We start from the raw sequence: 15768 nt of genomic DNA on the forward strand, positions 1-15768 counted from the left end.
AGGTCTGAAGGGAAAGTCCTACTGAGAGACTGAGGGACCTGAACCTTTTCACCCTGGAACAGAGGAGACTACGTTGGGACTTGATTCAAGTCTTCAAAATCATGAAAGGCATCGACCACATCAAACCAGAGGAGCTTTTCCAGATCAGCAGGGACACACGCACCCGGGGACACAAATGGAAATTGGGCTAAAAAATAGAATGGACACCAAAAGCGCACAATGGGTCGAATGGCCTCCTCTCATTTGTAAACTCTTATGATCTTACATATAACCTTTCTATGCAATGTGCTCATTATTTCAGAATTATGCAGTGCAGGGACGTTTCTAGACTTCATGTCTTAGGGGGGTTTCGATATGGGAGGGGGCAGGGTGCAGAGGGAGTTTATTTCCTGTGTAAGGCCGGGGGGTTCTGACGGTGTTTTGCGGAGTTGCTTCTTCATTCTTGGATTCTTTTGTTGTATTATTTTTAGGGGGGCTGAGAGAAAATACAAAGCCTCCATTTACATTGCGCGATGTCGTTGAGTATTGTGTAAAGCTGTAAATGTGTCACGTGTACTTTTATGTATTTATTTATTTATTTATTTTTGTAGCATCCTCAGCACTTGCAAAGTGTCACCCTTGGAACTGCTGCATTTCGTGTTTACTTTACAACACTGACATTATATTGTGCTATGTACTGGATTACATACATACATAAACAATTTTTTTTTTTCTTAAAGGAAATGAAAATTAGGTCAAACTTGAATTAAATATGATGCATAACTGAGCATTATGGAATATTCGATAGAGATTACTTTGGCACATAAAGATGGCAGCATTTGGCCAACGGACTCGTGATATATATATATATATATATATATATATATATATATATGTATATATACACACCGATCAGCCATAACATTATGACCACCTGCCTAATATTGTGTAGGTCCCCCTTTTGCCGCCAAAACAGCCCTGGACTCCACTAGACCTCTGAAGGTGTGCTGTGGTATCTGGCACCAAGACGTTAGCAGCAGATCCTTTAAGTCCTGTAAGTTGTGAGGTGGGGCCTCCATGGATCGGACTTGTTTGTCCAGCACATCCCACAGATGCTCGATTGGATTGAGATCTGGTGAATTTGGAGGCCAAGTCAACACCTTGAACTCGTGATTCATCAGACCAGGCCACCTTCTTCCATTGCTCCGTGGTCCAGTTCTTCCTGTCCTAACATGACACCTGACCTCCTCATTACTACATGCCTGGTGTTAAGAACCTTAAGGCTGTTGTGAAGGAGGCTTACAGAAGTGTAAAACAAAGTGTATGTGGATTGTGGGTTTCCAAGTACACCTCAACAGAAGACACTTTCATTTTTAAATGAAAATATTAACTCAGATTAAATTAAATAAAACAGCCCAACAACTTTCTGCGTATATTTAGCCTTGACTTCTTACGGTGACTATGTACTGTAATACTGCTTGTTCACAAACAGTAGGCCATGTAAAGTATTCTTATGATCGAGACTTCAAGGTCTTTGCAAGTGTCTGATTTAAATCCCGGCAGTATTTAAGGCACATCATCTGGGCTGCGTCTTATCTCTCATTACAAGCCCTGCCCTTGGAAAACCTCTGATTAGTTTGCTTTTCCTGCTTGAGAGACACAGATGTAGATGGCTTCAATCCTGGGCAGGCAAGGGCCCTGCATCTGCAAGTGTGCTTGGTTTTCTGGATTCCCAGCCCATGACATGATTATTCCAACTTACAGTGTGGATAATTAATGAAATCTTTAAACCTTTCTGCCCCTTTTATCAAAGGGTTTCGTGTCATGTTGTGTAGACACAGACACAAAGTTCTAATTGTAGCCATATGTGCAGCCTCCGAGATGCCAAAACATAGCATATACACATTTCTGCAGGCCATACCTGACTGTTGGATCACACCACTTCAGGGAATAAAGCCATGCGTTACTGCGGAGCTACAACTGGGGTCTCTGTACAGGAAGTCTGAAAATAAATGAAAGACGCTATGAAAGCAATACCAGGGTTGAGTTTTCAAAAGGATATCCAAACTGAAGGCTGAAAAGAGAAATCCAGGGGTGAGCCAGCTTTACAATTATAATCCTCATAATAAAAGAGCTCCCTGCTTCTGTGTTTAAGCCCGCCTTCTGGATAACTCACCCTCCTAATCGTCATGTTTTCTTTTTCTATGGATCTTTACTTTTTTCATTTAAAAACATGCTGTACTGGCCTGTTCTACAGTAATACTGGGATTTATTACATGTAAACCATACTAGTTTCAATTTTCTATAATGACATTCAGTATATATATAGTCCCTAAGGCATTAAGATATAGAATGTGGGGATAAGGCCAAGCCCTTTAAATGATCTTAATTTGAATAATGTATATATAATGTAATGAGTTGCCCATAGTCTGAGAGGTAGCCAGAGGTAAGAGTGAGGCATAGTAATTTAATGTTAAATTCAATCATGGATGGGAAGATTTACTCGATGCAGGTGGAAGCACATGCTTCATTTAGACCTCTGTGGTGTGTGAAAGAAAGTGCTTCATTAGCATAAGGGTAAGAGTCATGTTTTGGTCAGTATATGGCTATTTTGATTCTCATCGTTGTAATGATTACTCCAGTGAAAATGTCAAATCAGTCTTTGGATACACCACATAAAAAAAGTGTTGTGCCTCTGCCGAAAGCCATTTTGGAGAGTGAAAGGAGGAGTCCCAAAAGCCCATTCTGTCTTAGTTGCTCAGTGTCTTCCAAATTCAGCAAGGGTGCAGAGCTTTGATTTGTCTTGTTCAGTCCACTGTAGAGCAGCTTTCAATGCGGAAATGTCTTCAGCAGTGAAAGCATGGTGGAGCTTGAACACTCACACCAAGCAGTGTACAGAGATGTTCCCTGGTTTGTAAGACATGATGATGCCATCGATTCAGAAAGGCTCATTGTATCGGCAGCTAACATCGAGAATACTTTATAAACTGTTCAGGACCTGTCACTGCCAAGCTGCAACTGTATGCCATCTGGCCCCCGCTTGAGCCCTCTTTCAATGCAGGGGTTAATCCTCATGTGGAGGCAGTGGCCTACTTTAACTTCCTATTCCTATAATCAGTACTGGGCAGTGTTTTATGCTGGTGTATCTGGCAGTGCTGTGTGGTACAAATAGAAATGTACCCCTGAGGTACTTTTAAAAGGTATGTGCTTAAATTATCTGTTTCAAAGGTATTGGATCTTCCCGGAAGTAAAGAAATCATTATAAACTCCGAATCTATTTTCCTTTTATCGGACAATGCAGTAATCAATATATTTGTAGTGTGTGTATGTAAATATATACGTGTATACATTTTGTGAATGATTGCAGCGCCCAAGAAGGAATTTTAAACTGTAGGTTCTTTGAACTGTGTTAGGTGATATGTACAGTGCCTTAGCCAATGCCATTTCATTTCAGAGACTACCCACATAACAGTTCTGCAGTCTTGACTAACTTTACTTTAATTACAAAAATGTCAGGCTTCAGTGGGTCATTTGCCAAAAGTTAGCATTTTATTTTGTTTCATGGAAAATAAGTGGCTTTGCTTGTGCAGCTCCTCCTGTGACATGTGGAGTAACGCCGATGCTTGTGGGGAACACACTGGATTAATGTCAGAGTCATGTGAACTGATCATGCAGCCGGTTGACATCATTGCATGACCTGCTGACTTCCTCGGCCAATGAAAAGCCCACCAGATGCGAGCGAGCATTTCGTTTAGCTTAGTAAAGGAGGTCACGCAGGATAGCTCTCTTGTTTATCTGTAAAATATTAATTAGTTCTTGTCATTCTGTCCCGGCAGCTTCTGGACACCTCTGCACACTTCAGTTTTTTATTTAATTTCCATATTTTCTTTAGTTATCAACTTTGAGAAAAGACAGCCTAAAACTTGGGGAATAAAAGCAGTATTTACTAATTCACTCATCTTCAATGTTAAATTGTTTTCTCCTGTATAATACTCCCATGCGTTATCTTCAGGGGAAATGTTGCTGGAAATGAATACCCACATTCATATTATAAACAGTTGACACAAAGGGAATCTGTGGCTGGGCTTGCCACAACTGCTTGCAAAAGCAATACTTTAAATCATATTTTTCATGGATTGCCAGAGTGCAGATGGCATCCCATGACCACCTGAGTTTCACAAAGGAAAGAAACGCCAGATGCCTCCTGGGAATTGTGTTGATTTACATGCATTAGATGTAGATGAAAAGCATCCTCTGTTAAATACATATCATCATAAAGCATTCAGGCACCATGAAACAAAGTCATGAATAATACCCTTCTTATTTAATTAAGATCTTGGAAAAATGGGAAGTGTTCCTGTCGTGAGCTGTATATTGCTTCTCTCTCTCTCTCTCTCTCTCTCTCTCTCTCTCTCTCTCTCTCTCTTTCTCTAAATAATACAGTTTGGAATAACTGACACATTTAAATAGGATATATGAAAGCTAAACACACATTTTGAATATTTTTTTCATTTTACATTCACCCACATGTTTCCATCACTTCTACTTAGGCAAAGAAGAAACAGTAAAACCACTGTAAGTTCAGCTAAAAACAGCTTAATATTGAACTCTCTCCAAAGACTCTCAGCACACGTCAATGCTATAATCACAAGTTAACCCGGATAACATCAAAACTTCCGCTCACCCACCCATTGCAAATTATGAAGAAGCGTCTGACAAAAACCTAAAAACTGCAATCAGGGATTAGTTTTTTATTTTGCAATTGGCAAGTGATTTGACATGATTATACTGAATCCAGACAGACCACTGTTGTAGTGCATTTACAGAACATCGTGCTTTGATACGCCGTTGATAGAACTTTAAGGATATCAGTTTGAGGACTGTCCAGCTATGGTGTACTGTAGCCTCTCCCCCAAATTAAACCCAGGAGTTGGCAGCCATTTCACTTTGCAGATGGTGTGGTTAAAATTAAACAGAGAAACACATAACTAATTTACTATTTTACACACCTGTCATCAGCGTATAAAATATTTTTTGTTTGTTTTTCTTGCTCAGTTTATGTTCATCAGCGTCTCTAACTGTAACCATACAATGCATGTAATTACGGCCACTCATTCTGTTAGACAGATAGATTGATACTGTATTAGTTATAATCTCCTTTTAGTGTACTATATTATCAGCTGATTACGACTACTCCAGGGACACAGATTAAAATCAAAGCTGAAGTGAGTGACAGCGATTTCAAGCTTGGGTCACACAGTTCACAGATAATGTACACAATAATGAGCTGTGGGGGGTCCACAGTGTAGAGTTGCCTGATGATCAGAAGTTTACAGCACAGATGAAAATTGCCTGGTAGAGAAGAAAGCTCAGCACTCCCACACAGGCAGTAGAAGCATGATGGGTAATATAATAGGAGCTGGGAAATATGGAACGATCCTCATCAAGCAGGCTGTGATTCTTTGTCCCTTGCATTAATAAACATAAATCTTGACACTTAGTTTACTGATGAAAAGGAAGCTCCCTTTTAACTAAGTTGCCTGCAGGAAATTCAAGCATTGCCTAGGGAGGCTTTTTCAATTAGCCTTCCTTGAGAATGCTAAAAACCTGCCTCTAACCAAATGGCTATCGAGCCCTCTGAAACCTGTGGTAGCATCATGCATACTTCAAGGCATCCTTTAGGGTGGCTGTGAGTGGATGTGTGGCTATGAAATAGTAATGGACAAAAACACAGGAAGAAGGGAACTCGTTAGAGCGCTCAAAGAGACACGGAGCAATGCAGCAGCTGATCACATTATTGCACTGTGGTTAGATGTTTCTCTGAGGACCACAAGACAGCCAGTGGAAGATAATCCACTAACAGCCTTATATTTTAGGAAATTCCCCCATCCAGGCGACACAGACATTTATTTGCATAATTAAACAGGAGCCCTGAGGTCAGAACAACCATCGCACCTTGATGGAAGTCTGCTGTCTTACACACCAGTGGAAATCCCACTGAACCTCAAGAATTAACATGGCACAGTGCAACCAGTGCAGTACCTGGGAAAGCATGGTAGAAACTGGCTAAAACATACCAGTATACATCCACAAATGGAACTATACCTACATATTTGTGCAATATTTAAACTTCAGTTTGATAACGACATTTGCAGCATCTTGAAGAGATTTAGTGATAATGTTGTCTGCCTTGTTGCAAAAAAAATAAAGGATATTCCTGTCTTTTGTAGATGATACTTACAATTTGTCAGAGTTACAAAGTTATAACGATTTAGGCTGACTGACATTGTACTTAATCCAGTTTTTTGCACACAATACAGCTGCTATGGGGGAAAGCATCTGAATTGTGTGAGCTGGAAATTGCCTTGAGGTGTTTTTCAAGTATTTCTTTATTTAAGTTTCAGGGAAGATTATCCCCCTTTCCTTGTTTCATCTTATATCATCTCCTGCCCTTAAATAACTGCTTTTCCACAAATCGGAATCCTCTGCATATTCTCCCAGAAAACCTCATAAATTACAGTTTGGCTGAGATTTGAGGAAGTGCATCTGATATCTCAGAGGTGGACAGTCAAATAAAGGGCAATGGCAGAAATGTTTTTGAATTTAATGTTTTTTTTTTTTTTAATCTCAATGACAACTTCTTTCTTATGAGATTAAAAAATAGTTGATCACATAGATCTACTCCATTTAGGGGATTTAAAGAAACCATCCTTTAAATGCACATCTGCCTGTTTGGCTTCAAATGGGAAATACTCCATAATATAGCAAACTGAAATGTGCCACACAGGAAGATTTTTTATCACACATTATAACAGTTCAGACGTAAATGCAAACTAACCATGCGATAGTTTTTCATTTAATGTTTAAATGTGAAAAGGATTTCAGCAAAACACTCTTAAGAGGACATATCCTATCCCGGCTCATGCAACAAAAGTATATTCCCAATGTAAATAGTTGTTTTATTTATTTGTATCTTTTTTTAATTCCCTGGCCATATTCTCCACCCGTCTTAACTGCATTTGCAATGATTAATTAAAGCTGATTCCACTCTGAGATTAGTTCTCTTTTGTGTGCGTTGCGTTTTACATTTTAAAACCAAATGCATTTTCTTATGAGATATCATTGTCTGGCAGTTTAAACTTTATTTAAAATCGATATCTGTTGTGTGTGTGTGTGTGTGTGAGTCTGTTTTTTTTACCATCCCATTAGCAGTCAGTTTTGCTTCTTGACATTCTTCTGCTGCACTGAGCTCATGTGTAGGAAGTATATTTCAGTAGGGTAGTTAGAGAACACCGTGCAATTTGTCAGCAATGAAGAGGCATCTGGTTACAGGGATACTCCTACCTATACTCTTTGTTAATGTTTTCATTAAATGTGGCAGGCAATTACTTAATACACACATAGTCTGTATAACTTAATTACAGGGATTGTGCAGCTCACAAAGTTATGATAAGGGCCTTGATTGTATATAATAATATAATAATATATTGTTGATATATCCATTAAGTAATTTTAACTCTTGAGGCATTTTGTCCTCTGGCCAGGAGCTTTAGCACAGCTTAGTTTAAAATGACTTTGTTTGTGATAGTTTGTATTATTTCTCTTTGGATGATGGTATGCAGTTGAATGGATAATTAGTTTGCTGATTTATTGTCCTAGATTATAAATACCGTATAGCAGAGATAAAAGTTGAAAGTGTTTTTCCATGTGGGTCAGTTTTTACCTATGTTGTATGTAAAGTAAAATCTTAATCTTAATTTGTAATGGCATATCTTCAAATTTGTCACTGATATGCAGTATTTGTTTGCCTTGTTTTAATTAATTTGTATCTCTCTGTTTGGATAGTGCATTGGAAATCTGTATAACGAAAGGCTTCCTGTTGAGAGGAAGGCATTTCATCCATCATCTTTTACCTGTGTTATGTTGTGTTAGAAAAGATTGTCTTCCAATGTCCATGGTTGCCTTGGTTTCTGAGGTACCAGTACTCATGATGACATCTCTGAGTGACCTGAGCCTTTTAATAGTACACAGCACCATCTTTAGTGCACTCTGCCTCATCTCTACTGTTATTTGTGGATATGTGGTTATCATTCCAGAAGAATCTTGGGATTGAGATTTAGAAAATTCTGGGTCAAAATCCTAGAAATGTACTTTACTTATTTATCTATTAATTCTCAAATAGTGACACACCTGACCTTCACCTGAGCCACAAATTAGAATTTATCTTTGCCAGATTATCTAAATTAGAATTATTCATGTTTTTATTGTTACATTTTCTTAAACATCCAAATCTCATACAGAGATGGGAATGAATTAGCATAACACTTAAATAGTACAGAAAATAAAGACTTTTCACTATAACCTCTCAATACTCAAAATATTGTTTAAAAAAGTAAATACTATTCAGATTTTTTATTCTATGGTGGTGCAGTATGAAACAGAGAAAGTTTACACAATTGTACAAATTGTACAAAATTGTATTACATGAGTAGGTAAGCTTGCCCTAATGAAACCTTTCCATTCCATATAAGCATTGCAGGCATGACATGGAAAAGGGAAGCTACAGATAGAAGCAAGAGGAAACATCTCGATGAGGCCTTCATCCTGCAGGGGATCAATATAGGCTGCTGCTGCTGATGATATCACCATCACAATCACCCTATATTGACCAACTGATATATATATATATATATATATATATATATATAGCTCTGGAAAAAATTAAGAGACCACTGCAATTTTTTCTTAAATCAGCTTCACAACATGTATGGCAGCCATTCCATTCCATTCATATTTTTAATTGGAATTTAGGAGAAATGTTGTCAGTAGTTAATAGAATAAAACAAAAACTTTCATTTTACCCAAACACATACCTATAAATAGTAAAACCAGAGAAACTGTTAATTTTGCAGTGGTCTCTTAATTTTTTCCAGAGCTGTATATATATATATATATATATATATATATATTCTGTATTTCGTAATACAGTAGAGTCCCCCTTATCTGACCTTCGGTTATCCGTCAATGCGCTTTATCCAACATAGTCATATGACGTGCTATTTACAGTGTTGTTCTGTGTGTATGCAAACTCACGCATCCCACTCCCACTGTTCCTTTTTCTGTCAGTGCATCACACACCACCGCGGACGTAGCTTTGTATGTTCGTCTGTGCTAGTGATTTGTGTTTGTACTGTACATACAATTCTGTGATGGTGTTTTATTTTTCCAATTGCATTTTGCCCTTTAATATAATTGTATAGTTTGAGGAACATGGCAAGTGAAAAGAGAAAGAAAGTCATTCTTTCAATTGAACAAAAGCTGAAGCTTTAAAGAGACTAGACAAAAGCGAGTCCATGTAAAAAAAATGCATCCAAATTCGGTGTGAGGCGAGTAACAGTTGGTGACTGGGAGAGGAAAGAAGTTAGAAAAGTGGTTCGTTATGCTATACTGTGTACTAAATGTGTTGCATTTAATCAATTTAAAATCCATTGTTCAGTTTAGTTGATTGAAATGTATTTCTTCAAGTAATAGTTCTGTACTCTATTATGTTAGTTGTACTGTAGAATAATTATTAAGAAGACTGATTCCATACTTATACTGCACTTCCATGTACTTTGCAATTTGTTTCGCCCCCGTTTCCGTATTATCCAACATTTTCGGTAATCTGACCACTTATTGGTCCCATTTAGGTCAGATAATCAGGACTCTACTGTATGTTGTTGTTGTTTTAATTTCGGGTATACCATGGCATTTTGTAAATTCACATGAGAACATTTTTATATTACATTTTATTTATTTTAAAAATCCTACCAGAATTAGGAAACTGTATATCAGGATATGGTCAAGTTTCTCACTGAGACCGTTGGTTTAAAACAGGGGGGTCAGGCAGAAGTGGCTAATAAACCACACATAATTTCATGTGAATTGGCCTTAAAAAGGTTGGAAAACTGTTAAGCGTTAAGAGGTTGGGGTTTAGGTGGATGAGGCTGATGTCCACCTCCTGCAGGTCAGTATGCGCCTGGAACTCACAGTGGGCCTGTTAACAAACTAGCTTCTTAACATGGTCCTTCTCATAAGAAGTAGTTAATGTTCCTTAATCTTTATTTTTTCTCTGTAAATACTGAGGATATATTTGGATTGGACAACACAGAGAAAATAATGAAAACTGTTTGGATTAGGGTTTGGATTAGACCTCACATTTAACTTGGAATTGCGTCAGTGTAAGGTAACATCTTAACTGTGTGGTACACATCTAGGTAGAACATTGTGCAGGTGCTCGTGTGGCATGGTGGGAGGATTGCCAGCCCTCGAACAGTTGTCCTGGTGTCTCCGGGAATTATTGCTTAAGTTTCAGGACGTTGTTGGAGCAACCCAGGAGAAGAAGCATAAGGAGGAGTAATCTTCATGACTATCAAATGGTGATTTAGGGTTACACTGTTACCAGCTTGTTTGTAGTTTCACACATAGCAGGCATCATAAAATGATTCAGTTCAAAAGCAGATTGCTAGAGGGTCTGTCCTTAAATCCATTATATCACATGATAAAACCTCACAGACCACATCCCACCAGAGTTGGCAAACCAAGCAGTAAACCATCCTTAGGGATATGAAAGGGCACCAACAAATAAGTCAGGCTTTTATATGTAATATACATGGATTAAAGAAGTGGCTCTGTGTGTAGGATAATGTAAGATATATTTGAGCTCATCATAGGGTAATATTATACAAGTGATGGGTTTACGCTCTTGAAATCCCAACTACTGTTGGTTTACTTTAATAGTGGACAGTATATTTACAATTTGAACAGTCAAATGTTTTATTCTGTTTCAGTTTTTTAGTTTTTCTACTCTGCAGAGTTATTGCTGTTTTTCATTTCACATTGAAATTACCTACACATACTATGATTGATTACTGTTTCAGGTCTGTAATCCATCTTGTAATCTCTCATATATGCATGTGCTTTACATGCACGCCATATAATGTGTGCATGTACATTGCATCACATTTAAAATCTCTGAAAGCAAGTTAATTACCTTACATTTTATTCACAATTTTGTATGTATTTAACAAGAAGAAAGAACACCTAAAATACAAACAAGGGAAGTAAGCATTTAATCTGTGGCTTTAAATTTGACAAATTATTTTTTGCACAGATTTCTATTGCTGATTTGATAATTCTTCTGGCACAGTTACTGACAGGAATCATGTATATCTTATTGATATTTGATATTCAATAAATCACTTTTTTCCCTTTGAATGAAAGGTTAAGGTACTCATGAACTGAAATGTAAAAATGGTGAGAGAGACTTGTTTATCTGTGGCAAACATGGAACAAAATCCTGTTGTAAACAGAATGATTTCAGTGTTCTCTGTTCAAATTCTACCCTACATTTGGCACAAATGTAACGCATCATGCATCAGCCCATTTGGAATGTGTCTGGGACATGAAAGTACTGTATAATCATACAGAATGAATAATCCTCCAACATTGGCAGATCATGCCAAGGAAAGAGCACTTTAGAGAATACGAAAGAACTGCAGATGATTTCATACGCCCTAGAAACTGTAGATAAACCCATAAGCAGAACATTATTTTATACTGAAATGTTAAGAAAAAGGGAAATGGAAAAAAATAATACTGCTCAATTGAGAATATGTGAAGAGACTTTATGTGAGGGGAAATTACACAGACTTTGCCAAATTACAGTGATTCTAAGAGAATAGTAGAACATCACATATTTGCATTTTGAAATGAACCTTGTGGGTTTAGCTTCTGCAAACGAGCTTGTATTTGCTCATCCTCCCTTGAGTGGGAGAAAAACACCTGTTCACTCCCTGTGCTTGGCCTTTACTACTGAATTTACTCCTGGATTACCAATTACACTTGTTTTAAGCTTGTACAGGACCGTTAGTGACCTGAACTTGATCCTCATTTCCGTTTTGGCTTTCCTTTCTGCTCCTGCTGAACAATAAAATAAGTCCTGGTTTCCTCCCTTGTTTACTGCAGGTTGTGTGAAGTCGCTGGAGGTTACAGTGAGTCAGAGCAGTGTGCAGGTGGCCAGGGGACAGACAGCCATCTTGCCCTGTACCTTCACTACTAGCGCAGCACTAAACAACCTCAACATCATCTGGATGGTCACGCCGCTGTCTAATGCTAATCAACCCGAGCAGGTACCACTCCACCTCAGTTTCTAGCTTTGTCAGTCAGGATGATATTCAATAGTCTATTGTTACAATCCACCTGTTGGTTAATTTACTCTTTTGTATATATCTGTATACTTTTATGTCTGTGGACTGTTAGGTTATACTCTGACTAATGTTATTGTAAATCTCTGACAGAATGGCCCTCGTATAAACAAAACTGTAATTATTGATTTCCCTCATCGCATGTAAATCTTTCAACATGATAAATTCGTCTACCAGCTGTGTCAACATTATGAATGGAAAATGAAGGTTTCACTCTTAAAGGGTGCAGACAGATCTCCATCGGTGATATTTTGCAACAAGGTGGATAAACCTGATGTATAATGCAATCAAGGCTTTTAAGTTCTAAAACATGAGTTGAACTACTGGAAATCTTTACACTTCTTGCAGGACCAGACATTAGATTGTTGACACTGATTTTGTGCCTTCTGAATTGCAACAACGATTGCTATTTCTTACACTGAACTTTCTCCTCCTTCAGTAATGCATTGTGTATTCAGCAGTATGGAAAATATTAGATTCATGCTGAGCTTCTAACTCAGAACTGGGATAAATATTTATTTATTTCTGTTTTACTTTGAAGCTGGACCAACTCACGTGGCCTAACTCTAATTACGCAAACAGAAGTGCAGATCTCATTCAAATCAATAAAAAACATTTTTATTAAAGGCTGTGTATCAGACATATCAATCACCTGAAGTCACTAGACTGGAGGTCAAAGACTTTTTAATGTAAATCTGATTGTGCTGTGAGCAAGTCTGAAACACTCCGGTTGAGGCGCACATATGAACATCTATAAATCATCTGAAACTGCAGTTAAGAAGTGCACAAAAGCACTGAATCTGAAATCAGTCAGCTGATGTATTACTTATCATATGTACATTTTGGGCAGGAAAACAGAATTTTGTACTGAAGAAATGTAACATTGATGCACATTCTGAACTACCCAAACTGTTAATATACCTGTTATATGTTCCATTTGCAATCATAGACGTAATACATTCTTAATCATCGTATGTAATAATATAGGACTAATATCTGAGGGGTGACATATTCACTGAAGGTTTTTTTTACATTCATACACTAAATGAGACAAAAGAAAGCAGCAATAAATGGTACAACCTCAGAGTCCCGTCATCACATACCTTTCAGAACATCGAACTGACTCTCACTGCTGTTGTTCTTTTACTACGGCTTCATATAACCCTCCCACTCACCTGCCTCATAAACTGTTAACCTGATCCCCATAATGAAACAATCTTCTGCACTAATTAACCTGCATCCGTCAAAAGCATTTCCACAGCTGCTGGGAGAGGAAGAAAAAAAAACCAAATAAAAAAATAACTGGAAATGTAAATGAGTACAGAGGAACTATTGGTCGTTCCCACCAGATTTTGACGTAGATGGATGTGGTTAGGAAACTGCGTCTGGATGCTTCTTGTAAGATAAGATTATTCCATCATATTCATCTACTATCCGGTCTCTGTGCAATAACGCTTCTGGACTCTGGAAGGCTGTGAGGGTTTTCCACATTATTGTGTGAAAAATATTGCAGGCCAGACAAACACACACGTGCACACACAGTCTTACATTTGTAAAGGAAGCTGACCAGTACAATCCAATATCAAGTTAAATCATGAAAGATCAGTAAAGTAGTGTGCAGTATGCTGAGAGAAGGCCTTGCTATTGAAAAAGATCTATCCCATTAACAACTTTTACCACCTTAGCTGATGTTGCCAAACATTGTGGCACTTATTTCAACCATATTCATTCTATATTGATTTCGATTGTGTCCAAAAAATCATGTAATTTGAGGGTTGGTTTCATCACGAGCGAGGTTTACAAAAGCAATATGTTTTTCGTCTTCATTCCTTCCCTAGCTTTGACTGTGTAACATTTTTGGAAACAGATTGTGGGTTTGTGCTCCGTTTTTATTGGTATCATATAATATTGTAAGAACAAAATGAAAAGATCAAGTTAACATGATTAACTTTCCACTCTTATAAGAGTATATGGATATGCCAGATTTAAAGCATTAAGAAGCCATCACTGAGTTTTTAAAGTAGAATCTATAAAGATCCTATCTGAGGGTCATTGTTGTATGATTTGTTCATGAATATTTTTACATTTTATAGACCAGTTGTAAACATCCAGCTTATTATTATTATTATCATTTATATTATTATTTTTGGTAGTGGTAGTAGTAGTAGAAGTATAGAATTGCAAGACTCTGGATTTTGTCTGGGGGATATTAAGACGACAAGTTATTTATTTTTCTAATTTGTTTCTTGCATGATGATGACAGGGAAGGAAATAAAAACCTTGGATAATGGGCTGTCACCATCACACAGTGTGAACCCCTGGCATCTTCTCTGGATGTGTGTGTGTAGTGCGATGTAAGGTAATTCCTAGCTGGATTGAAACCAATGCCACGGGGAGCAGAGATTGTAGCTTAATCCCATATCTCTTGCTGGAGAGGATGGAGGCATGCATTGCCAGGCATGGTAAAAATGACAGTAACTAACCCTCCGTATTGAGTCTCGGTCAGCCGCTAGACCAGAGCAGGGGTCAGTGAAAGCAACGTTTGGCAGGAGGAGGAATGCAAATTATTTTACAGACTGGAATCGTGATGGATTTGAGATTTTTGTGTTCTGCCTCTAAACCTCATCCTTCATTGCATGTGAATAACTAAAGTGAATATTTACTGCACGTTCTGATTGTTTGGAAAGGTTAACTCACACTTTACACGCAGGGCCTGACTTGACTGTCTTTCAGCTGGTGTTTCACATATGAAAGTCCTGCAGGCCCTTGAGTAAGGCTAATGCACGTCATGCATTATATGTTCAGAAGTTTAAGCAGCAGTCTAATTGTGCCTCATGTCAAACTAATTAATGTGATCCTGACTCAACGCATGGTTTTTCACAATGTACACCATTTAAATCTCTGTTGCTCTCAATAAAAACAACGCTTCTTCAGCTTGAAACATATTGAGGTTACTCAGTTGAATGCTTTCTTAGTCCTTTATGTTCTCATTTGAAATCATTTGACTGTGCTTTTTTTCGTACACTTCAGCCTTTAGTCTGTTAAAGAAATAATAAACAAAAGTTGTCCGGGTGTAAATTTTGAAAAGAAAGATTATTATTTCTAAGCAATATTATGACATTTAACACAGCAGTGCAGAATACTTTTAACTTGAGTGACCAGTGTTTGTTTACCTTCCCTGCTTGGTTTTCCTGGACCTCTTTGGGAGGTATTGAGGAGCTATAGCAGCTGTCTCTATCTCTGAGGATCACCTGTTGTTAGGGACCTCCGCCATCTGTAGCCATGCTGACTGACAGACACATTTTCCTTTGATATGGTACAATAAACAAAGAATTACACTAAAGACCTATTACACCTAGAAATATGAACAGTTTTCCCTATTCAGAACACAGAGATTACAGATAGAGGTCATTTCATCCTGCCAGGAGGTCTGGGAACCCATTGGGAAATCATCATGATGTTCTGTAAATAGAATGTTTTTCCTTTTAAGAGATATTATCACACTGAAAACAGCAGCGAATTAAATGAAAATTGGATTATTTCT

At 37.8% G+C, this 15768-nt stretch overlaps 1 protein-coding gene across 1 annotated transcript in view; it reads left to right on the forward strand.

The window, feature by feature from the left end:
• Positions 1-15768, forward strand: part of igsf11 (immunoglobulin superfamily member 11) — an 88008-nt gene that overhangs the window by 59843 nt on the left and 12397 nt on the right. The window contains exon 2 of the mRNA XM_066699126.1: positions 11986-12149. Coding sequence (XP_066555223.1) covers positions 11986-12149 — 164 coding nt within the window. The remainder of the gene's footprint in view (positions 1-11985; positions 12150-15768) is intronic.

Source organism: Amia ocellicauda, chromosome 3 (genome assembly GCF_036373705.1).
Source record: "Amia ocellicauda isolate fAmiCal2 chromosome 3, fAmiCal2.hap1, whole genome shotgun sequence".
NCBI lineage: Eukaryota > Metazoa > Chordata > Actinopteri > Amiiformes > Amiidae > Amia > Amia ocellicauda.